The sequence below is a fragment of the Acanthopagrus latus genome, chromosome 9 (assembly GCF_904848185.1).
Source record: "Acanthopagrus latus isolate v.2019 chromosome 9, fAcaLat1.1, whole genome shotgun sequence".
Taxonomy (NCBI): domain Eukaryota; kingdom Metazoa; phylum Chordata; class Actinopteri; order Spariformes; family Sparidae; genus Acanthopagrus; species Acanthopagrus latus.
Window position 1 is genome coordinate 12,950,010 of NC_051047.1, and position 24,243 is coordinate 12,974,252.

General features: G+C 40.3%; 1 protein-coding gene across 1 annotated transcript in view; it reads left to right on the top strand.

The window, feature by feature from the left end:
* Window positions 1-141: 141 nt before the first annotated feature.
* tbl1x (transducin beta like 1 X-linked) overlaps window positions 142-24,243 on the top strand; it is a 26,413-nt gene continuing 2,311 nt past the window's right edge. Inside the window, exons 1-14 of the mRNA XM_037109515.1 lie at window positions 142-1,181; window positions 16,607-16,713; window positions 18,298-18,443; window positions 18,629-18,848; window positions 20,198-20,330; window positions 20,508-20,649; window positions 20,764-20,827; window positions 20,956-21,053; window positions 21,668-21,728; window positions 21,867-21,988; window positions 22,077-22,151; window positions 22,236-22,363; window positions 23,738-23,903; window positions 23,994-24,095. Coding sequence (XP_036965410.1) covers window positions 16,656-16,713; window positions 18,298-18,443; window positions 18,629-18,848; window positions 20,198-20,330; window positions 20,508-20,649; window positions 20,764-20,827; window positions 20,956-21,053; window positions 21,668-21,728; window positions 21,867-21,988; window positions 22,077-22,151; window positions 22,236-22,363; window positions 23,738-23,903; window positions 23,994-24,095 — 1,515 coding nt within the window. The 5' untranslated portion in view covers window positions 142-1,181; window positions 16,607-16,655. The remainder of the gene's footprint in view (window positions 1,182-16,606; window positions 16,714-18,297; window positions 18,444-18,628; window positions 18,849-20,197; window positions 20,331-20,507; window positions 20,650-20,763; window positions 20,828-20,955; window positions 21,054-21,667; window positions 21,729-21,866; window positions 21,989-22,076; window positions 22,152-22,235; window positions 22,364-23,737; window positions 23,904-23,993; window positions 24,096-24,243) is intronic.

The window sequence follows — 24,243 nt, forward strand, 5'->3', positions numbered from 1 at the left end:
CTCAACACAAGCCGGGAGAGCCACTGCTGTGGATTTTTGGAAGGCGAAATGTGCCGTGCGCGCATACTGCCGTGTGTACGGTAACCGGAAGAATGTGTCACACCAGTGTAGAGCCGTAATGATGTCAACTTGTTATTTACTTTCCAAATCTGAATGACTGAGCAAGGCGAAAGGAGAATTAATCAACCGCTGCGTGACCAGGCAGGCGAAAAATAGTGGCGGTGTAGTGTGTGGGGGAGGGGCAGCAGCTCACAGGCCAGAGAGGCGACATGCTCCACTGTAGCCTGTGTGAGGCTCAGCCCGGCGCTTCTGCTAAACACTCAAATATCAGCGCTACTACTCACTTTAACGCGGGTTTTTACCGAGTGTGTGCCACGTTGAGGGTACATGTTGTGCGACTCTGTTCATTTCGGGTTCAAATCCGAGCCATTTTTCGCTCCCATTTTAGGCACTACAGCACACACACACACACACACACACACATATATATATACAGCAGCTTTTGTAGTAACGGCTCGTAAACGTGGTCTTGTGACGACAGGGACGATGTATGTTGAAGTGAAAACGGGTTAATTTGGGTTTATATGCTGGTGTTTTTGGCGTGTAATCAAATCGTGTGAGGGCACACAAGATATCAAACTATTAATGATCTTATTAATTGACTTATACGTTCGGTCGTGTTTCCATTATTCAGGTTTAAGGTCAGCTAGCCTTCACTTCAACCCCCCCTCGCCGCCCCTCCACACTCTCTCTCTCTCTCGCTCTCTCTCTCTCCCATTCTGTGTGTAGGTCTCTCTCTCGCTGCCGATCAGCGCCTGCTGCTGTCTCTTTATGTTACTGTTCTCAGTGAACGGTGAAACTCCACAGAGTAGCCTGCAGCCTCAAGCCCACAGAAACTCGGGTGTAATTTTTTTTTTCTCCTTCTGTTCTCCAACTTTACCGCCCAGTTGTGAGTGAGCACAGCCCGAGCCCCCAAAATACGCTTCGTTTAGCCCCAGCAGAAGAAGAAAATTAGCCGACAGTGAGTCATACGAGGCAGCGGTCGGAACTTGAAATATGACGAGAAGCATAATGGAAGGAAAGTCGCAGCTAGCTTGCTGAAGTTGGAGGTTTTTCTCCTTGTGGAAGAGGAAGAGGTGGCGGCGGCGGCGGACACCACGAGTTCACTCTCACAATAAAAGGTAAGGCGAAAGGGGGGGGGAGAAAAAAAAAGTGCGAGTGGCGTGGCTCTGGTGCTGCTCCACGTCCAGGCTCGCTTCTGTGCTTGTGTGTGGGGGTCATGTACGAGGAGGATAATGACTTTCAGAAAATTGGTGATTATGGCGTTGATTATGAGGTTGCCGGCACACAGCTCAGTCACCCCTCTGACTCCACACGTGTGTTGAAATTCCTCGCCTGTGTCTTTCAGTTTCCTCTCTGGTCGATGCGAGTTAGCCCCAGCAAACCTACTTTTATTATTATATTTTTTTTGTGTGTGGATGTTTTCGTCTCCACACTCGCAGCAAACCTTGTTGTGGCCGAGCTGTGGACAACTTAAGACATATTGCTGATAAGTTTTTAAAAGGTTGGAGGCTCTTCCCTTCTGATGAGTTACCAGGATATCCATTGTGCCCGCTTAATGGCACAAAAGAAAAAAAAAGCCTCAACCACATCAGTTTACACGTGCATTTCCAGTTATTTGGTCAATGAATGATATATATTTATAATGTCCATGCAGACTTGGCAGGCACATGAGTGGGGGGTGGGACACTCCACTGTACTAACCACTAGTTTCCAAGGGACAGTACATGTTACTGTACAGCTACGTTGATAAACTGTTTCTCAACTAATAGCTGTAATAGTTTACTTAAAGCATTACAAAGGTGTCCACACATACCAAAAGACACCCTTTAAATGTGAAGCTTGAGGACCTGGTGATTCCACATGTCCTCAGATCAGGTAATAGAAAGCCAGTTTACTTTCACTTTTTTCAGGCGCTTAAGGAAATGTTATATGACCTATATATTATTTTTACGTCCAGGCTACCAGCCCTGACTGTTCTCTGTAGTTCATGGCATAATGGGGATAGAGCGTGTACAGACACAGTTGAGACGTTTCGCCTCACCTCTGAACATCAAAGTGTTCATTATCTCCATTAGAGAAAGACAGGAGAGGGGATCAGGGTGGAAATAACAGCTAAAACACACTGCTCCTTTGAATGCTGTCTTAACCTGATTTCTACATCAATGGCCCAATAATTGATGCCCCCATTTTTCTTGTTGACCTAGTAGCTGCTGTTTGTTGTATATTCAGAGTATCAGTCAGTGTTTTCTTCCAGCTACTGGAACCAGATGGAGGCATTTTAACAAAGAAGTTGCCTTGGTGAGAAGATGCTGACTGTGCTTGATTTGGTTGAGCTGTTCCTGACACCTTTTTTTTTTTTCTTCAGGCCATAACCATTATGTTCTTTGGATTTACATTTAAAGAAAGAATAGCTGTGTATGGGCAGGGCAATAATTAGTAATCAGCATGTAAATGTTCCCAAATTACAATTTAGAGCTGCGGACATTTTAACCTCCCCTGTTTTGATTTTTCCACTGGCACTTTCAGCAGCAGCAAGAAACACCATTATGCCTGTACTTACTTCCTGATGTATTGCCATCACCATCTTAAAAGCCCCAAATTATGTTGGGCCTCGTCTAAAATGGACCATCTCAACCATGCGCCCAATTTTCTTGATACAAGATTGACTCCATTTACTTCTTCTAGATAGTTTTGTCTTCCCATCTTTGTTTTTCAAGCAATGAGCAGCAGGTACCAAACAAATCATAAGAGCAACAGTTGGAAAATCCAGGATGATGAGTTGCGAGCTACAAACAACCACTCCATAGTACATTAACAGAGAGTGCCAACATGTGGCTGGTGTATAACACCATTGACTCAAAATAAGACTGCCATCAGTTAGACACAATTTCGTATTCCTAAAAATGTAGTAAATGGAGATGAGAGCCAATGCCATTCTGTCACTCACATTGATGATTTTGAATTTGAACCGATCAATATAGCTTGAGTATATCATGGTTTCCCCATGTTCCCAAGCGACTTTCCAATCATATTTTGTTATATTGTTTTACAATATCTGTTGTAAAAATTACCAATGCTAAGCAAACTAGATTAAAGGTAACACTATATTTTGTTCTGCGCATTTAAAGAGTTTTTTCCTGACGTCAAGCATAAAAGTAGGACACAGTGCATTATTACATCATATGTGAATTTGCTGAAATTTCACTATTTTGAATTTCAGTAGCTAAAGGTTTTGATCATTGATTTCAACCATATTGCCTTGCCCTGTTAAGTGTGTTTACCTGTTTTGTTACTAGGGTCATGCACTTGCACTCACCCTTAATTGCAGTGCTTACAAAAACAGGTTTAGTGCCACCTATTTAAGGAACAATAGGAGTTTTATTATGTCTTAACTGTGTGTTTTAGACCACTTTACGTTTGCCATTTATTGAACACTAAATATGTTAGTGCCAGTGTCTTAGAGCCTCATTACTGTCTCACTCTCTTGCTTTTCCCAAGTAAGGTTTCTTATTTCTTTATTGACTTCGAATCATTTCTGGCTAACATTTGGTTCATTTGGTGTTTCAGTAGGTGGACACAGTTACCTTTTGTACAGAGTTCTCAAACCACATCAATGAGTAATGTTGCTGGGCTACAGGTTATTGTCTGTCTGCCTCTTGTTCAGTGACAGGATTCAAAACGAGACTTATTGTCTGTGGTTTCAGTGCTGTATGCAGTCAGAGGACTGAAAAAGTTGATGGCACAGTATGTGAATAATCATTATTCATGTATTTTATAGTTTTTAGTCAGTCCTCATAGAGGAATTGTTCACTTCTAAGTACTCAGCAACGAGGCAAAGAAGAGACAATAGTGAATCCAAGGTACATTGAATGTGCTCAAAAGAGAAATGTATCCTCTGCTCATAAGTAGGGCAAGGAAGTCCCTGAGAAAGCCCATGTCAGCCTTGTGGTGCTGTAGAGCTCTGTATCGGGCTGTCCAAATATTTCTGTAGCAGTATTTATTTATGATAGGCCAGGGGGGGAGGTGAGCCATTCTCTCCCTCCAAAAGAGACATACAGTGTGCATGGGCCAACAGCCAACTGGCAGACCAGTGGTTACTCTGAAATAACACCCATACAAGTACTGGCTAGTTCAAGGTTATGGTTATTTATTTGGATTTATTTTGGATTTGTTTATCGTTGCGTGAGCTCACGTCTGTTGTGCTCTGACTCTGTCCTTGTGTGTATTTAAATTAAAGCGAGTGGGAGGAAACCACATGCCATTAAGGGTGTGTTAAATGTTTAACTGTCGCAATGTCTAGCAGCTAATCGTTTTTTATTTTCTATTGTGTCCGAACACGTCATAGCTAATGATTCAGTGTCCTTTAATGACTTGACATGAATTGTTAATGAAACGTGTTCACTTTTGTGGACACTTGTCTGTGTGGGGATATGTCAAGTTAATAGATACAGATCAGTCTGTGAGCACAAACAATCTAATTTCATAATGTTGACATGTAGAGAATACTTTGAGCTGTGTTGCCATCATACAAGTGTAGTGTGTTCTGAAGAAGGCCTATAATCTTTAACTAGCGCTATTACTAGGCTTGCTGGTGGATGACTGTTGAGGAAGTTGTGCAAGCACATGCATGTCAGAGTGAGACACTTCTTTACTAAAAGGAATATTACTTTTTTCCACGTAGTCTGTCTTTTCACCACCTTCTGATTCAACACATGGCAATGCAGTTGTTCATCTTTTGTGCTGATGATTAAATCAGAAGGGTTTCATATGTATACAAGTCATGGAGGTTCTCCATCTGCCAGTTGCCTAACATTGTTTTTGGAGAAAATGAATGGGACTTAAAAATTCAGAACTGAGGACTGGGACAAATAGTTTGTATTAATCTTAGAAACTCTGTAGGACAGAAATGTCCCTTGATTTCTTGTTCTGATTCCGTAAAGCATTGATATTGAAACAGTGTTTCAAGTACAAGTACAAGTTTCAGTACAGATATAGTTTTGGGTATGGTTGTTATATTGATTGTTCACTGGAGAGCACTTAAATGTTCATTTTTCAACTTAAAAATGTGGTCAAGTACATATTTTAGTGCATGTAATGGTCAAAACTAGAATAACCAGATTTAACGGATGCTCAGATTTGCATCCAGCAACATCTGAAGTCAATTTGAGAGTCTTATCTACTTCATACAGTAATTGGCCAGGTGTGTAGAGATAAAAGAGGAGACAGGTTTCCTCTTAATCTTTCCTTTTTCGGTCTTTACTGTTCTACTTTGCATGTGTACAATACTATGTATGCCTTCCTGGAGAGGCTGTCTGAAAATGGTCTCCATTGTTCTGTTTTGCCAGATTCAAATGTTAATCACATCTCTCCCCTCTTTGCAGCCTCGTTTATACTGCCTGTTTAAGGTGGGAATGGTTTTGAACGTTGCTGTATTTCAGCCTAGAAATACTGTATAAAGCATGACAGGATAGGGGTGTACTGTTTTAATGACATGTGTGGGAACCTCCACCAGAAGATTTAAATAGCAACTAGCGACAGTTGGCAGCTAACTCAAAGAAGAAGAATAGCAACTGATTCGGTTTCATTTTTGATCGCACAGCAATTGGCATTGCATGAAACCAGTGTTCGCGTCATGTTGCCTATGGTGGTCAGCGACTTCACTTGTGTTTGCAGAATGTCCACGGCTAGCAAAAAACACAGCATTCGCCTTTGTTATTGTCAATGTCTCTGCCCATTGTGCATGTTATACACTACGTCTCTTTTGATTCTGGTACACTGGCATGCCATCTAAAATAACACACAGGGCAAGCACAGTTCTGTTCAGTGTTGAAAAATGAAACACCGTTACAGCAGAATAGTGATTGGTTTTCTTATTGGCAGTGCTTTGGGATCTCTGTATATAAAGGCCTTTACTCCTCTTTTGAGTGTGGGCATAAAGAACAGTTAAAAACACATCACAATCAATCTGTTCCTTTCTAGCATTACCTGAACTTGAAATAGGTTATTGTGAACAATGCTTATGGCAATTTATGATTCTAATGAATTTATAGGATTTTAGCATTAACATGATGTAAAGTGCATGACATGTGACTGGTGTATGTTATCTATAAAATGTTATATGGATTTCCTGGATAGTAAATGTCTTTTCACACCTTCAAGCATCATTGCATGTTACTAAACTGACATTAGACGGCCTGCCTCACACGTGTGTGGTAGTCAGTGAATTTTTTTCGAAAGACATGGACAGCATTGTTCAGATCAGTTCTGTTGTCAGTGTACATTCATAGTTTCAGGATAACTGAATTGTGGCTTTGAGTGAACTGCCACGGAACCGAAACGACCATCTGTAGAATGTCAGTGAAAGTTTCACATTTGCTGCATGGTTTTGTAATTTTCTACACCTTTCAACATCTAACCACAGTCTGGGCCTACCAATTGTAAACATGGGTGTACACCAACAGACACACACTGTAAATACACAGTTTAAACAGTGATGGTTGCTTTTAATTACACAAGATTCCTTGTAATCAAACATGCTGTCTTTCTTCAGCAGGGCCTTGTGCAATATTACAAGATCAGATTTTATTAATAGAAATAAATGGTGTTTTCATTGCTTTCCAAGGAGACTGTTTTTGGTCTAGTGTCTTGAAACATGTTTCAGTACAATTTGACCAAGACAGAAGGGAATGTACCTCTGTTTCTAAAATAACAAAGAGGGGCTGCTGTGTGGCTTAACCAGAGGTGTGTGCACTATTGAGTTCTCTCTAGTTATATGACACTAACATTTGGAAACGTTTTCTAAACTTTTATTCCGTGTGTGTCACTTGCTTAATAGGATGAGCGCTGTGTGAGGACACACACGCACGCTACAAAGGCAAATCTCCTGTGTGTGGTATTAGTGTCGTGCTGTGTAAATGCTAGGTAAGGATACATCCGAGGAACGGCTGAGAATGAAGATCAGTGTTTCAGCTCACTTGCCTGCCTTGTTTGTTTGACCCTGATGTCAGATGGAAGGAAAGCTCAAGGAGAGTGGGGGGTATTTAGGGTGGCATGAGCAGCTGTTGACAGAGAAGCAAGATCCTCTGGTCACCATGGCAACACTTGTATTGCCCACACTGTGTGTTTACAGCTTATTTGTGCAATCCTCATCTCACTGAAAAAAAGAACGGCCAGGCTGAGACCTCTATGTCGACGGTTACAGTGTCAAGGACACACAAATCGTTCTTACTAGTGAAAGACTGAAGAAATATACATTTTCTGTACCAAATAAGATGGTAAAATCCTACAATTTATTTTTGCTCTTTGTGTAAGAGTGCTGCGTAAAAGCTAGTGAAGACATACTGTACATTCCCATAAAGATAAATAATAGTTTCGGTTCCTGTGGAGAACCCGGTGGAGACGTTGGTCACATTTTCAATGTCAACACAGCGTGCATAAGACAGCCAAGGGTTCTCTCCACTATTCACTTGCAGTTTCTTTTTTCAAATGTACAGATCTTGACTCCTGATGTAATACACAGGAACACATGGCTCTTTCTCATATCATGCAGCATAAAAGTACAAAGTAGGCACTGGCCTAGATTTGAAACCACCTCATTTTACAGACATGTTGTTGTTGCTCAGTGAATTGTATTATATAAAAGAGGATGTGTTCAGCTGTTTAGTCTGTGTCTTGATGTGTTAAAATGGAGTGATACTATAACTAGCTTGTACCAATTAGTATCTATACAAGGAGTGATATAAATGAAAGGTCAGAGTATTGAATCAAGGCATTCTGTTCATTGTCTAAGCAGAAGGTTATATTCTCTTCACCTTTTATATTTCAAAGAGCATTTGAAGAATGAGCTTTTAGTCTTGTGTATGTGTGCTGCACTGAGCATCAACAGAGCTCTCTGTGTCCCACTATCTTCTCCACACCATGTATTTACTTACCACCCACCCCCACACAGCCATATACACATGCATGCCCTACGGCGATGGGTCCTTGTCTGCTTATATGCACATATGAAACCAGATTATTTGAAGAAACCAGATAAATGCAGGAAAATCAACATGTTGGAATGCCCTGCAATAACCTTTTTATTGTAAAAGCTGTCTTTACATGCAGCTCGTCCATAATCAGACCCCCCTCCATTTCCTGTGGTATATGTTTTTTAACCAAGACTGGCAAATGTAAGACTTTGAGATCAATGCCCACAAGTCCACAAGATCAAAGTCCACATACTTGCTTGACAAAATGGGTCATCCATCTCTGCCAAAATGGCTGGTATGACTAAGAACAACAAGCGAGTGAGTTCTGATCTGTTGAATCTATGATTAATTTGTCTATGAAGAGTAACTTCCTTTAGTTTACAGATCATGGAGAGTAATACTGCATATGTAAAAAACAAAAACAAAAAAACGTTGCGTACAGCCTTCTGTGGCTCCAGAGAGGGATTAGTTGTCATAAATAAATGAATAAATAAATAAAGAGATACATTGCTTTGACTAATGTCATTCGAGTCTGGAGAGAAAAAGAAACAAGTTCACCTGACATCTGTCAGCCGCACCTTGTCTGTTTGTGGCGAGCAGCTTGAGTTTGCATTAGCTAATGCTCGCATAATGAACCAAATCTCCAATCTTTCTGCATTGTGGGTAATATAAATGCCAGTTAATCAAAGACTTAAGGATATCTCTGATTCTGCTGCATTTTTTTTGATCCTTTGTTTTTCACTTGTCCTATAAAAGGCTGACAATGTTACATTACTACATTTTTGGTGTGTTTCTTTTTTCTTTTTTAAGGCAACTAAAAATGGGTACAGGATAAAGGAAAATATGCAGGAAGGCAAGCTCATAATTAATTGATAATGAATCACTACAACATAGCAGTTAAATTCTGTAGTGTTGGAGCGAGCAAAGAAGCTCAATGAGGTAGTGTATTTTTTGTCACCAAATAAACATAACCAGTACCTGTGAAAGAGGTCTCAACCAGTAAAGGGTTAACTGATGTAGGTGGGACCAACCTAGGGGTAGATGAAATAGAGGTGTCCTGGTTTGGGTATGAGAGGCTGTTTTAAAATGTGCTGCTATCTGATTGGACCCCAAGCTCGCCTGAGCTTTGGATATTGGAGAACAACGGACTGCATTCAAGCAGGGATAGCTCTTCTTTACTCTAAATACTTTAAATTCTGTTAAGTAATATGGCAAAATGTAGAAAGTGTTGTGTCTTTGTTCAACAATAAAGTGATCCATCTCGTTTTGTAAGAAGAACGTGTCATACGTTCTGATTAACCGACTATGATGCGACATCATGATGCCGCGTCTTGGCGCACCATGCTAAAATCTTAGATGAACAATTAGTGTGCAAGCATTGAGTGGTTTTGGTCAACTATTGTGTAAAACCCCTAGAAGGACCAGCAATATAAAATGTCTAATTTAGACACATTTTATTGTAGTTCATTTTGGATAGAGGAGTGATTGTAGTTCATTTTGGATAGAAGAGTGAGCTGCTGCACATTATGATCTGTCTTTTTGTCCCCCTCTTTGTGGTTTTCTGTTAAAGATTATAATGATTCAACTCTTTCTACTCTGTTACAATGGTTCTTTTGTCTCAGTACTTATTGCATCAGTATAGTTTTTTGGGATGTTTTTGTTGCTGTATTTATGAAATGTGTTGTCCACATCAATAGGAAAAAAACCCGGGAGTTCTCTTCTTGGAACAATGTTAGGCGTCAGATATTCTTTGGTTTCTACAAAGTATAGTAAATGACACCAACAGGCAAGTGGGAGTTGTCATTTTTATTTGATGCTAATGGCTTCAGCATGAGGGTGGATCTTCGGTCCTGACACTCCTGATTAGAAGCCATTATGATGAATCCTTTCAGTGATCCATGCTGTCTGTCACCCCCCCACTTATTTCCCAGGGAGACTATATATTTGATGGTGGTGCCTGTGAATGTGGGATTCTCCACTGAAAGAGAAAAATAAATGCACAAGGCTCACATAGCACAGATCTATGAAAGATTTGACTCATTGTAATTTGTGTGAATCATAACATTGGGGGTATGTTTGCAGTATCAGTGGCTGTTGTTGCACTAATCTGCTACCCTGATGACCTTTGTCATTGTTGACTGCTGAAAGAACCAGTAGCTTAGGCCTACTGTTTGCAGGGGTGGCCAACCCTGTATGTGTGTGCACACAGAGTTCCCAGTCTACTGGTTTTCATTCCAACTGATCACCTCCGCAAGAAAATTTCACGTACGACTTCTCCCCCTATACTTAAAGCCGCGTTAATCAGTGGGTAGAGTCTTTCTGCAGACTGTTGTCTCTCGTGGCACACGGTTGGCCACCCCTGATAAACATAAAAGTGTTGCCACCCATAGGAAGCGTGGGAGAAGTGTTTCCCCTGGAGACTGAAGGATCCCATCCCCCACCGCTTTGCCGACCTACATTGGCTGTCGCTAAGTGACTCATTGGGAGAGGCAAAGAATAATGCACAAATGGTTGTTGTGATTACCTGTGTGGAGATCATTATTTATCACCCTGCTTCCATTCCACCCCCCCATCCCCACTCCCCAATTCCCCTCCCCCACTCTCTCTCTCTGTCTCTCTCTCTCTTTCTGTCTCTCTCTCTCTCTCTTTCTGTCTCACTCCCCTCCCCCCTCAAGACTGCAGCCCAACCAGAAGCTTCAAAGGCGGGTTTTACTCAGCAGAGCAGTTCAAGAGAAAATGGCTGCTGTTTCCAGGTCTTGTTTGCACATCTGTCAGGAGGTGACCGTTCAGGCGAAAATGGGGTCCTGGTTGTGCTGGTTTTCAACATCATTCTTTTCAAAAACTTGCATGTGTAGGATATGGCTGGCTGTGTAGTTGTCATTGCTCCATTATTTTACATTCAAATGTCTGTGTTCAGAAAGCATTTTATTTGATTTCAGTGATGGATGGATGCTTTTATAGACAAGCCCCATTTAGAGGTCTGTTCAAATAACTATTTGCAGTGACATGTTTGCTTTAATCGGGGTAGCTGAAATGGAAGAAATGGAGTTTAAATATCACCCCACCTAAAAGGATTGCTTTCTATTTTTAGACCAAGTAGATCCGGTTTTATTTGCAAATGTCTATTTTATTATATTTTAGCTACATTGAAAAGACCTTAGGGTCAAGAAGGTCTCCAGACTGCTTTAGAGTGAATGACAGCTCATGTTCCCGGTGTCCTTAGACACTGATACATTCGCAGGCCAATCACAGATACAATGGTATCGGCATATGTGTTGCCCGATATGTGCCCATATGGAAACTCCATATGAAATTGTTAAAAATTAAAATCCAAAACATTTTACCCCCATCACATATTGTTCAAAAGTATTTAATAATTACATTTGTGAAAATCCTGCAAAATTCAGTTTATATCTGATGTTATTTACTGCATAACTGTATCTGCTTCAGCCCATTTCATTGTGTCCTAGTTTAAAACCTCAAACACTGTTTCCTCTGTTTTAACTTCAAATGATTACAGCTGACTTTATAGCCGTGTAGTGAAAGCAGCACCTCCACAAAAGCTGCAGTCCCATCACTGAAGCATTCAGCAACACGTTTTGCAAACATTTAAGTTAAATCAGAGCTATTAGTTATTCTAATGTAATTTATTGTAATCACAATCACTTGACTATATTTAAATACATGTTCGGCAGATGTGTTTGAAATAAAAAAAAGATTGAGGCCCTCTTAACTATGGCAAGTTGATAGTGTAGTTTACATTGTTATGCAAGTGCTGTAAACATCCTGATGTAAACCCTAATGAGTCTGATGACCACAGTAGGGGTGGAACGAGATCCAGTTACAATTGGGACACACAAGATAAATGTTAAGACCAGTGTCAGGTATGATCTGACAGACTTAGAGCTGTCCATCCGCACGTTTACATGCACAGCTTAGTCGGATTACAGCCATAGTTTGACTATGCTACTCAGTCAGACAACTGCAATTGTCTGAGCTTACATGCCAGTGAGAAAATCGAATTATTGGCTTAAGCATGTCATACCCTGGTACGATGGGTAGCACTGTACCCATTTCAACTAGTGGTAATAGAGCCTCCTCTGGCTGACCTCTTTATGTCACCACCAACAACAAACTCTGCCTCGGCATTCGAGAAAGATGGAGTACGAAGAGTGAGACAAAGCTACATCTTTGTAAATTTCGTATATGGTGTACATTATAATTACACAAACTAGATGAACAATGGCGTTCCTGCTTGCGGTGATTTCTGAGGAAAGACGCCGCCGTCCTGCTATTTCTGGCTCACGGCCCCGGGAAAAGAATCTCAAGCCTGCTCAGAAAGCAAAATCCAAATCCAATCTGATAGAACATATACATGCAGGAGTAATGCGACTATCAATCAAATAATCTAGGTGTTTTAATTCGACTATGAGAAATCCGATCTGGTTTGATTTTAGTCAGACTACGGTGTATACATGCATCTTAAAAATCTGATCATAGTTGGACTAACCCAGTAATTTGGTTTTCTTGAGTGTCATGTAAACGCACTGGATGCATGGTAATACCAGGTCTGACTCTGAACAGTCTCTTTGTTTCTGCTGTCTGTTGCCACACTGTTTTGTCACACCAACACAAATTGTTCATTTCTGGGTGTTGTCGTTAATGTGTGATTTGTGTAACAAGTCATTAATCTAATCTGCTAGATGAGAGAACTAACAACAGTGGAAGGATTATCAAAGGATAGACTTTATTTGGCAGGAACATTCGACATAAAACACGAAGAAAAGAGAATGAATGTAACAGGTTTATTTGAATGCAGTGACATTCACAGCCAGAAATGGATAGACAACAACAAACTGGGCTGGTAAACAATATGTACTTCAGAGCGTAGTGCTGTGGCTCCATTGTAAGAATTTTGTGGGTGAGTTTTCTTTCTAAATGAATTATGAATTGAAACCCATTTTTTTCTGTCAGCTGTAGTGCTGGGCTGACGAGTAACGTTAAACAGCTTGTTATTGTACAGAGTGAGAATAATGCCTTGTTTTGACAATGGTAGGATTTAATCGATTTGGTGCTTGTAACACATAATCTGGTGTCATTCCTCAAATGTACTGATCCTCGTCGGCATTCACCAATGACACACTTTAATTTGGTTTCTTGTCGGGTTTAAGGTGGCAAAGCGGCTCTGTGGTATTTCTAGGTTTGTTTGTTGCTCTTGCGACTCAAACACACAGTTAAAGGATGTGGGATTTGTCTGTTACCTTTTGACTGGCTGGTATGGTTTGTGATGCCACAACTGCATGGAACAGTTGTTGTGTGGGGCTTAGAGGTTGCTTGAATTATTTTCGGTGTCTTCTTGATTTTATTTGCAATTTATCAAAATGCCTGCACACAACTTTCTGTGGCTGGACTTCTGTAACAAACGTATGAGCAAATTGGGGGATTTTAGAGTGTTATTTAACTTAAAATGCTTTGTACTGGGCTTTTGCTGGTTGGTGATTGGATGCAATATTGACTATTGAAGAGTTTTTGTAGCTTCACAGACGTACATCTATATAAAACGTATCGCTGATGAAAAAAAATTAGCAACAAGCCTCCCGCATATGCTCCTCACCTGCTGTTAGGACAACATAAACACGCCTGAAAACATCCTAAATGCCAGAAGTGTTTTTTTAGCAACATTGGCATAACTTTAGCAAAACTTATTGCTGACAAAGAAAGCAGATAACATTGCTGGCAGAGAGGAAAATAGACAGTAGAGCAAACCTCCTCTCTGGGCAGACCGCCCAAGTAAACTATATGTGTGGGATTCACTGCCTACCTACTAATATAGCACGTTCAAACTGTCCTACACAATTGCTGTCTTAATGAAAGCTTTAATGTTCAGTTTTTGTTTGACTTGCTTTGGGGAGGTGTTGATTCAAGTGTGAGATCATTTTGGAGCGGTTCATGGTGCTGTTGAATTGTATTACACTAAGGTAGATGAGGGTAGATTTAAATATTAGAAACATCTTAAAAAAAAACAAGTTTCCTTTTATGGCTGTAATATCAAATAATTAAAATAACCATGGTTAGGGTTGTGTGGTTTTATATCAGTGTCAGTATTGTGTCTGCTGTATGCGTCTCCATCCTTGTGGTAGATCTGTGCTGTGTAAACAGTGTTTTTGTAGCAGCAGCCTTTTGTGGTGTGATTCCTCTGCAAAAAGAAAGACATCTTCAGACTCTGACTCCACTTATCCCTTCAGTGGCTACATCTCAGAGCCAGGTTTGCATTTTGTCTGGTCTTCTGGAGGCTCATTGTTTGGTCAAAGGAGGCTCTGATGCCCAGGGAGTTGTGTAATGGATGGTGGCATCATGGGCCCATCTGATAGAGGGATTATTGCGTCTGCCCTGCACTGACGGACCTAAGCCCTCCAGGCTGCCTGTTAATTACGTTTCCAGTTGTTTGGTATGTAGCTGTTGCAGCTTTGGGAGCAGTGGCGGCTTTGCTTTGATGTGGCTACCCCCTTCCTCGCATACATGTAAGCTGAAGACAAACATGGCAGCAGTGGTCAAATCAGGCCATGGTGACTCAGATAGGCTAGCTTAGTGTTGTGTTTACTGGCAGAACAGAGCATTGAGATTTTCACTTTGCTGGATTCTCATTATCATTAACCAGGATTTGTTTTTAGGAAATATTCTGGAGAAAATCTCTTCTGTTTTTTAGTTGTTTTTTTTTTTTTTGTGTTTGTTTTTTTAATCCAAGTGTATTTTAAACCACTGGATTTATTTGAGGTCCCGTAGTTCCATGCAGCTGTTTGTTTATGCGTGCATCCCTCTTTTCAAACCTCTAGCCACTAGGACTAGCTAAATGCTGGGACCAGGAGACTAAATCAAATATCACACTATTTTTTATCAAATATTTATGTTGAAACATAATATGGTGAAGACTATTGATACTTAACCCACTGAGTATTTTGATCAATAATAATCAGTAATGTGGGCATGATGACGTCATGGGTAAAGACAAGTATTAGAACAGTCTGGTAAGATCAGTAATGCTGTGCTGTACTGTAATGCAGCGTTTTAAAACCAGGAAAAGACAACACATCTGTCATATATCCAGAATGTAAACCAATATACAATCTCATATCACCATAATGATGTAGTGTTGCTCAGCTCTACTACATACAGAGTTTTTCTGAGTGACTGCAAACATAACTTCTATTTGGTTACAAAAAAAACTCTGCAGGGCACCTTTAACAGCATCTCCTTCTGTGTTGAAAAGTGCTAAACTTAGTTTTGTGGCTGCACCAGTTGCAGAGCTTGTTATATTTCCAGTCCTTAGCATGTCTGCTGTGGTACAATAAAGGTAGACTGCATCTGAAAGAATATACCAAGGTGAAAGTGAATAATTCATGTTGAGTAACATGTTCAACCCCTCTGGCTGTATGCCCACTGGTAATTGGGACAACACCATTCTCTGTCTATTTTGCTCGATCTCTCTTGTTGCTATGCTACCAAAGGGGAACTTGAGTGGGCCTGGACAGTGTTTGGAATGAAAGTTGGACAGCCATGCAGTCTTCATACCTGACACCACCCCCCTTTATTTCACTGTGTGCTCTCAGCAGAATATCAGTTGCTTTATCTCCCAGTGGGGGAGCAGGAAATTATTATAGTTAAAATATATATAGAATGTGATTATTCATTGGCAGTTTTTATTTTGTTGTGCCTTTTTCTCCAAACCATAATCTACTCATAGACCATTCTTTCCTTGTATATGTACTGTACATTAGTGTATGTTTACATTGTCTGTGGGTGTATAAGCAATGTTGTTCCAGCTCCTTTTACCCTGCTCTTGTACACCATGTGTTTGATCCACTGGTAAATTACAAACAGCAATATTCTTCATCAGCCTGAGGATAAAACACAATGGAATCAAAAACATGATTGCCATTTTGTTTCTTGAGCTCCCTTCAGTTTTGAGACCATCTCAATCTGAAATGGGTAACACAAGCTCTATTACACACCACTGTTTGTTGAAAATAACTCAAAAGGGAAGGTCAGGCTGGCTGCTATGAATAATTTGCCTCTTGCACTCTTCTGTAATTCACTAAATGGGCAGTAGACAGGCATTTAATATCCTTGCTGCTTTATCAGGGCTCTTTCCAATCTAGATGGTTGGCCGGGTCACTAATGGAAAGCACCAGTGAGTTCTCAGTGATGGCCAAATGGATATGGACACTCCCATTAGTCCCAAGAAAAGAAGCTAGAAATACTTAAGACTCACTACCAGACATGGATTTACAGGTTAAGTGACCCGGCCATTGACATTGTCAAAGGAAAGAATCATGAAATGGGTGAGATGAGAATGTGAAGTTACTAACAGAGGTCAGATGTCTCGGCTGTCCTGTTAAAATATGTCAGTCCATGGCTGCATCATTAAACAAGGAGCAGGACAGGTCTCTGCAGTGTACAGGATTTGGATCTATTTTTATTGCACCACAATAGAGATATCATTTGTTAGAATGTGTCAGAGTCAGACCACAGACCTGAATGCTAATCTCAACTTTTATTTTTGTTTCTATCGTCAGGAGTGAACCCAGCCTTCCAACATACCTCCCCACCTTTCAGTGGGCTAAGATGAGTATTACCAGTGATGAAGTGAACTTCTTGGTCTACAGATACCTCCAAGAATCAGGTTTGACTTTTTTATGTCTGCTACACACATAGACACTGAATGAATGTACTTGGGCCTGATACATGCATTTATTCTCTTTTTAGATTTCCAGGGATTTTTCTGACTTTGCGCACCAAAACTGCAACAGTTGATTAGTCAATTTCAAGAAAATTAGGCAGCCAACTATTTTGATAATCGATTAATCATCTAAAGGATAAAATTCACCAAAAAAAGAAAATTTAGTTATTATCTAGTCATCCCCGTGTGGATATAAAATTGGTTGAAATTTTGTTGTCCACACATTATTTGTAGAGCTTTACAGACAAACAGTGCGGCAGCAATAACTCAAGTAGCTAAGGACTGAAGAAAAAACGTAAATAGCTCCATAGAGTCTCTGCAATCACTGAGATCCCAAATTGATTTGGAAAGATGTTGAAAAGACCCCTTGACGTGTTGCCGAGCTTGTGCACTCATTTGTGGTCTAACACTTCTAGCTTTGCAGCTTCAGTAAGGATTTCAACTTTCAAAGGATGTAAATAACATCTTTTTCAGATCTGTTTGGGATTTGGGGGCCCCTGGAGACTTGGATTATGCTTGACAAGCTTTGTGGAGCCATTTAATAATTCTTTGGGCTGTTTTTTTGTACACAAGTCCCAATCTACTTCAATTTCTGTTTGAGAATACTAAAACACTGTTTTGCAATAATGCTCCAGTTGTATTTTGTGGACTAAGAAATGTGCTTCAACTTTCTGTTGACAGTAGTGTTGAGTAGATTATGACTGTTCAGTTCTGGTAGATTTGATCCTTTAAGTCAGTCGTCAAGCATAGATGTCACTTGCTGGGTCAAGCTTCTTAAATGTTGCTGCTTTCCTTTGTCATTCATGACAATGAATAAAGAGTATCTGAATCTTGGACTGTTAGTTGGACAAAAATGCAATTTGAAGTTACCACTTAGGGCCCTGGGAAATAATCTGTTATTATAATGATAATCATGATTGTAATGATCTAAGTAATCTCCAGATTAATCAGTAATGATAATGATTGGTATATGCAGTCCTAATGTGCACATCTTATTTGAGCATTATCCAGAAAAAAGACTTGTCATCCATAAGGAATATTCTAAGGACAAAGCATGTAATATGTTTTTATGTTATGCATGATCAAACATTTCACTTTATATGAAGCTATGAAGATCTTCAGCTAATGGTGGATTTAAATTAACATGCCCCCTCCCTTTAATGTGGGAACAAAGAATACTGCATTGGAAATTTAGATATCAACATACTATTCACTGTTCGATAGGATTTGTATCAATAATTGAAATCCTCCACTCTGTCTCTTCATTACTGTTTACTGAGACTGTCTCTGCAGCCATCTGGCAGAAACCAAGTTACATGTAGCCCTGAGAGGTCCACATTGACATTGGCATGTCTTATTATACTCTCAAATGTCACACTTGTTATGCCATTCGGTTTTTGTATGCGATTACTGTTGGCTTTGTTTGGATCAGACAAGACTTTTCTTTGAATATTTGTGTTGTGTTTGTGCACATCTTGTGCTTGGCACTCTCCCGTTTAATGAATGTGAATGGTGTTTTGTTTTCAGGTTTCTCCCACTCAGCTTTCACCTTTGGCATCGAAAGCCACATCAGCCAGTCCAACATCAATGGAACACTAGTGCCCCCTGCAGCCCTCATCTCCATCCTGCAGAAGGGGCTTCAGTATGTGGAGGCAGAAATCAGCATCAATGAGGTGAGGGCAGAAACCTCCTGTCACTGACACTTACAGATGTTTTCTGTTGCTTGTTGACAAATGGACAGACACAACGTGCATAAGCTTTTGCAAATGTTTGTAATGTAGAAGAATCAGGAAACCCTCACTTCTGTAATTTATCACATTGCTCCATGATGCGTCATTAACTGCCTTTATCCTGACAGGATGGTACAGTCTTTGACGGTCGACCAATCGAGTCACTGTCGCTCATCGACGCAGTCATGCCAGATGTGGTGCAGACGCGGCAACAAGCCTTCCGTGACAAGTTGGCCCAGCAACAGGCGGCCTGTGGCAATGCAGCTTCAACCTCTGGAATGCAGTCCAACACACCAAAGAATGGAGAAGCCACTTATAATGGGGAGGAGAACGGCACTCACAACATGAGTAAGTACTCTTCTTAGTACTTTACTGAGCTGACATAAAAAAAAAAATTAAAAAAAAAATATATATATATATATATATATATATATATATATATATATATATATATATATATATATATATATATATATATATATATATATATATATATATATATATATATATATATATATGTGTCATCAAGATGTGATAAAGTGGGGTAAAAAGAAAGGGACAAGCAGTCTCTAGTTTCTGGATTCTGTATTCTTTATCAAAATTTTAGATGATATACGGAACATTTTGGCAAAAGTATCAAGAATAAAGCTTCAATAGGGCCCCAGTGGGTCATGCATTGTTTTTCAGTTTGAGGGACAATGAATATGGCCAAACAGCTGGTGTCTTATTTGAATTCACCATATTTTTTCTTTTAACTCACATTATCATCACCATGACAGAATTAAAACGTTGACCTTCAACGTTTTCTCAGTTTCAAATAGAAATGCTGCATGCAACGACTGCATTAATAAAGCACAGTTAGATCCACAGTGTTAAATGAATCTGTATGTGGAACAGGGGCATGAATTTGAAGACAAGGCAGCAGCTCCTCTTCCCACAATGTGTTTTGGCTCCTTGCTTTCACCAGAAAGCAGCCTAGAAGTTGCATTCTTAAACCTACCAAACACAGATGACCTGCCATAATTAGCACACAGCTTTACACAGAGAAACAACAACAGCCCTGTGGATTTCACAGAATGTGATACCGTTCGCAGCTTCCTCTGTGAGTGAAACCAGAGAGGTGTAGATCAGATGGAACTCTAAACGAGGGGAAGAGGAGTGGATGTTTGCATCAACACATCGGCTAGAAATTTAATTTGAATGTGTGGAAGACAACAGGAAGAGTCGGGTGTAAGAAAAGTACACAGGGAAGCTTTCACATAATCTTGAGGCCAGATTCTTTACCGTGGCTGGGTTCTTGTTATACTGTGATAATTGTGTGCACTCGAAGTGGGTCGGTATTTTCAGACAGAGATAAATAAAAATAGCTCTGGCATATAGCAACCAAAACATATTATTGATTTTCTTTTAAATCTTCCTGTTACTTAATTAGAAGTTTATCTGTACAACTCGTAAAGGGTTACCTTATTCTGGTATTTTAATGGTCTATGGTTACATATTTCTGTGTGTGTGACAGGTTAATTCGGACCCAAACTAACACTGTACCAAAGCTGTGTTTGTAAAACATGTAAAAATAGAGCCCGGGTGTAAAAATACCACAATCATCCTTTAGGCTTGCTGACAAGTGTGGGCATGTGTGTTCGCATGCATGCCTGTGTTGATGCATATATAAATTTGTGTGTGCCCATTCTCCTCAGATAACCACAATGAGCCCATGGAGATGGATGTAGATGTAGAGATACCAGCCAGTAAAGCCACGGTGCTGCGAGGCCACGAGTCTGAAGTGTTCATCTGTGCCTGGAACCCTGTCAGCGATCTGCTGGCCTCAGGGTGAGTCTCTGTCTGTGCTGAAACTGATCTTAATTCATGCTGGATGAGTCATATTATATTGTATGCACGCTTTGGCTTTTATTTTGGAAGATATATGGCTTTATAAGATCCACCGCTGACAGTTTATGTTCCTGTAATCTTTTGACCCCCCTCCTGCTGCGTTGGTATTCTGTTCAGCTCGGGGGACTCCACCGCCCGGATCTGGAACCTGAACGAGAACAATAACTCCAACTCCACCCAGCTGGTGCTGCGCCACTGTATCCGAGAAGGTGGCCAGGATGTCCCCAGCAACAAAGACGTCACCTCACTAGACTGGAATGTAAGTTCCTGATCATCTGTCCACATCTCTCCTGTTCAAGTTTTACCTTGTGGGAATCGGACTGAGCAGCTGAGGAAGGTTAAATGACAGGTTTGTTATCGTTCCCTCCAACAGAGCGACGGGACTCTCCTGGCAACGGGCTCATATGATGGATTTGCTCGGATATGGACAAAGGATGGTATGTCCTCCATCGTTCCAACATGGTGTTGTTTCCTTAGCTTTCTGGCATTGTGAATAATGCAACATCTGTGACATGTTCTGGAGGGATCTTTTCTACAAGAAATTAATATGGGTCTTATCCATTAGGAAATCTGGCAAGCACCTTGGGGCAGCACAAAGGGCCCATATTTGCACTCAAGTGGAACAAGAAGGGGAACTCTATTCTCAGTGCTGGTGTAGATAAGGTATGTCTGACAATTTTTGTTTCTTTAAACAGACATAAAGAATAAAAATGCTCTAGTAAACATATTTATAATATCTTTTTTTGGAATCCATAAACATTAAAGCAAACCTCACTGTGTTAACAGTTAATCTTCTTTATGCTATAAAGTCAATACAGAGAGAAATTATTAATGTCTTGCATATGTTATTAGATATTTCACAGCATTATATCATAGCATTGTTTAGCATGGAGTCAATCTATTAAATATAACTTGATTAATAATTAAGTGGGAAAAAATTTAATCTGTACAAGTTATTTACATTAATTGCAGTTTTTGTGCTACAGTGACATGTTATTTTGTGCATTATTCTCTGAAATTAAAGCTGTGTATCAGAGAGAAGTTGAACAGGCAGGGAAAAGAAATTCAACTTACAAAGACACACACCAAGGACGATGACTATGACGCTAGATGCATCAGTTATGTGTTTACCCTACCTACCTATTTAGTATTTAATTCAAGGCCTGGCATTCCTTTGGAGTACCTTTTTAAAAAGCCTTTAATATGTCATTATGTTTATAATGATGCATGCAAAAACACTGTATTCATTTGTTGAAATGCTCCATTTCATTTTCTAGACGACAATCATTTGGGACGCACACACAGGAGAAGCCAAGCAGCAGTTCCCTTTTCACTCAGGTAAAGCAAATTCACTGTGCGTTCACAACAATAAGAGCTTATTATTGCAGATAATAAATAGGATCCAAAATGTTTCCTGCTTGGGCTCATAAACCTCAGCAAACCCTTAATGACCCCATGCATTCATTTGTTTCACAGCCCCAGCACTGGATGTCGACTGGCAGAACAACACCACCTTTGCCTCCTGCAGCACAGACATGTGCATCCACGTATGCCGGCTTGGCAGTGACCGGCCCCTCAAGACCTTCCAAGGCCACACGGTAAACAGCTTTTTCTCATTTGCTCATCTGACCTCATACCACGCTCGCTCCCTTGACAGTCAAGCTAACAAGTTTTTGTGTTTGGCAGAATGAAGTTAATGCCATTAAATGGGATCCATCGGGCATGCTACTTGCCTCCTGCTCAGACGATATGACCTTAAAGGTAAGATGAGTCCTCAGTCTGAATGGTTAGAGACAACAGACAGTTGTGTGGTGATTTTTATTCAGACATATTTTGCTTTTGCAGATTTGGAGTATGAAGCAAGAGTCGTGTGTCCACGACCTCCAGGCTCACAGTAAAGAGATCTACACCATCAAGTGGAGTCTGACAGGCCCCGGCACAAGCAACCCCAACTCTAATATCATGCTCGCCAGGTGGGAAATCTCTCACACATAATGCACATTTATAGGTTTCGAATAAAATATTGAAAGTCTGAAGGATGCACTAATAAGGGTGGGATTATGCTTGAATTCAAATGTACTACACAATCTACACAATCACTTATTTTAACCAATAATTGTTTGATATTTGCAATGAAACAATCCTCTTGTCATATTATTTGTCTTCCCAAAATAAGTTTAATTTCATCAAGATGACTATTAAAATCACGACAATTTATTTAGTAAAAATAAAAAAATGTATGCACAATATATCATTCCCACTAATAATGAATCATATTGCAATCACAATGTCAAAAATAATCGCAGTGTTATCATAAACACCTGGTAAAATAACAAAATTACATTACACAATGTTTGCCGTGGGTATGAAGGAAACCTTCAAACTTTTTCGCTCTCAACTTGACTTCACTCTCAAAAAGCTGTATGAACCCTGCGTCACACCTACGTTTGTGTTCTCAGAACAAAATATGTACGTGTGTGTGTGTGTCTTTATGATAATGGGACTCTAGCATCCAGAAGAAAGCCTGTTCTTGGTATTATCAGCAGCCCACAGCCCTAAACCTTGACCCAGATGTGCATGCATGTGTAAACGTTCGAGTTCAAGTACGACAGGAATTTACAGCCCTTACTGACAAACCCATCATACCTGCATAAAGTTCACATTCGAAGTAAAGCTGTCATCATTATCACCACTTCCTGGAAGGATCTTGATAATCTAAATGCCACCGTTGAACTGTACGGCAACCCTAACCATTTGAATTGACTTGACAGTTTTGCTCCAGACATTATATCCTTATGAGTTCACTTTAATTGCCGAGGGCAACCATAGAAGATTAGCCCTGACTATTTATACCATGGTGAGGATGATGTGTTAATTGAAATCCTCCTCCTTTTTATCACCATTGGGTTTTCAACAGTGTTTCTGTTCTAAAGTCATAGAGGCAGTTTGTCACTCTAAAAAACAAGTTCACACATTTTTTGGCATAGTGTCAAAGTGCGACCTTTGTGTGTCATGTTTCTACTTAAAGAAGTTCTGATTGATGATGTTTCTGAGATGTTTCTACTTGTTAGAACTGTGAGGACAAGATGTTGTGATGCAGAAACAACCAACACATGATAATGATCTAAAGCTTTTGGCATTTATTCACTGCAGCATAAATCCTTGGAAATAATGAACTAGGCTGTTGAGAGGTGTCTTGCAGGCAGGTTACAGAGTTGGAGTTTGGATCATTTTAATGACTTGCAGAGATGTTTTTCTGACACGGATCAATGTTTTATCTTACAAATACATTTAAAAAAAAAAAGTCCTTGGTGCTGCTCTAATCTATGCACTTCATTTTCCCACAGCGCCTCTTTTGACTCGACAGTACGACTTTGGGATGTCGAGCGGGGGGTTTGTATTCACACTCTGACCAAGCACCAGGAACCCGTCTACAGCGTGGCCTTCAGCCCCGATGGCAAGCACCTGGCCAGCGGCTCCTTTGATAAGTGTGTCCACATTTGGAACACCACGGTGAGCATCTGATTTAAACTGAGGAAGAGTTATTGTTATCGGTAAATTGCGACAGAGTTGGTCATTTATGTGTGTGCACTGTTGTTTCAGACCGGAGCCTTGGTCCACAGCTACAGGGGCACTGGTGGGATCTTCGAGGTGTGCTGGAACGGCACTGGGGACAAAGTCGGTGCCAGCGCATCAGACGGCTCGGTATGCCAAATCGTTTACAACAGTTTGCAGCTCATCTATTCGTCTCCTTTTTTAGGGTTTTGTGCCAATACAATCAGCTCAGAAAATGTATGTCTAGTACCAAGAGAACAAGAAGTGTTAAAAAAAAAAAAAAAAAGACATGTTGCTT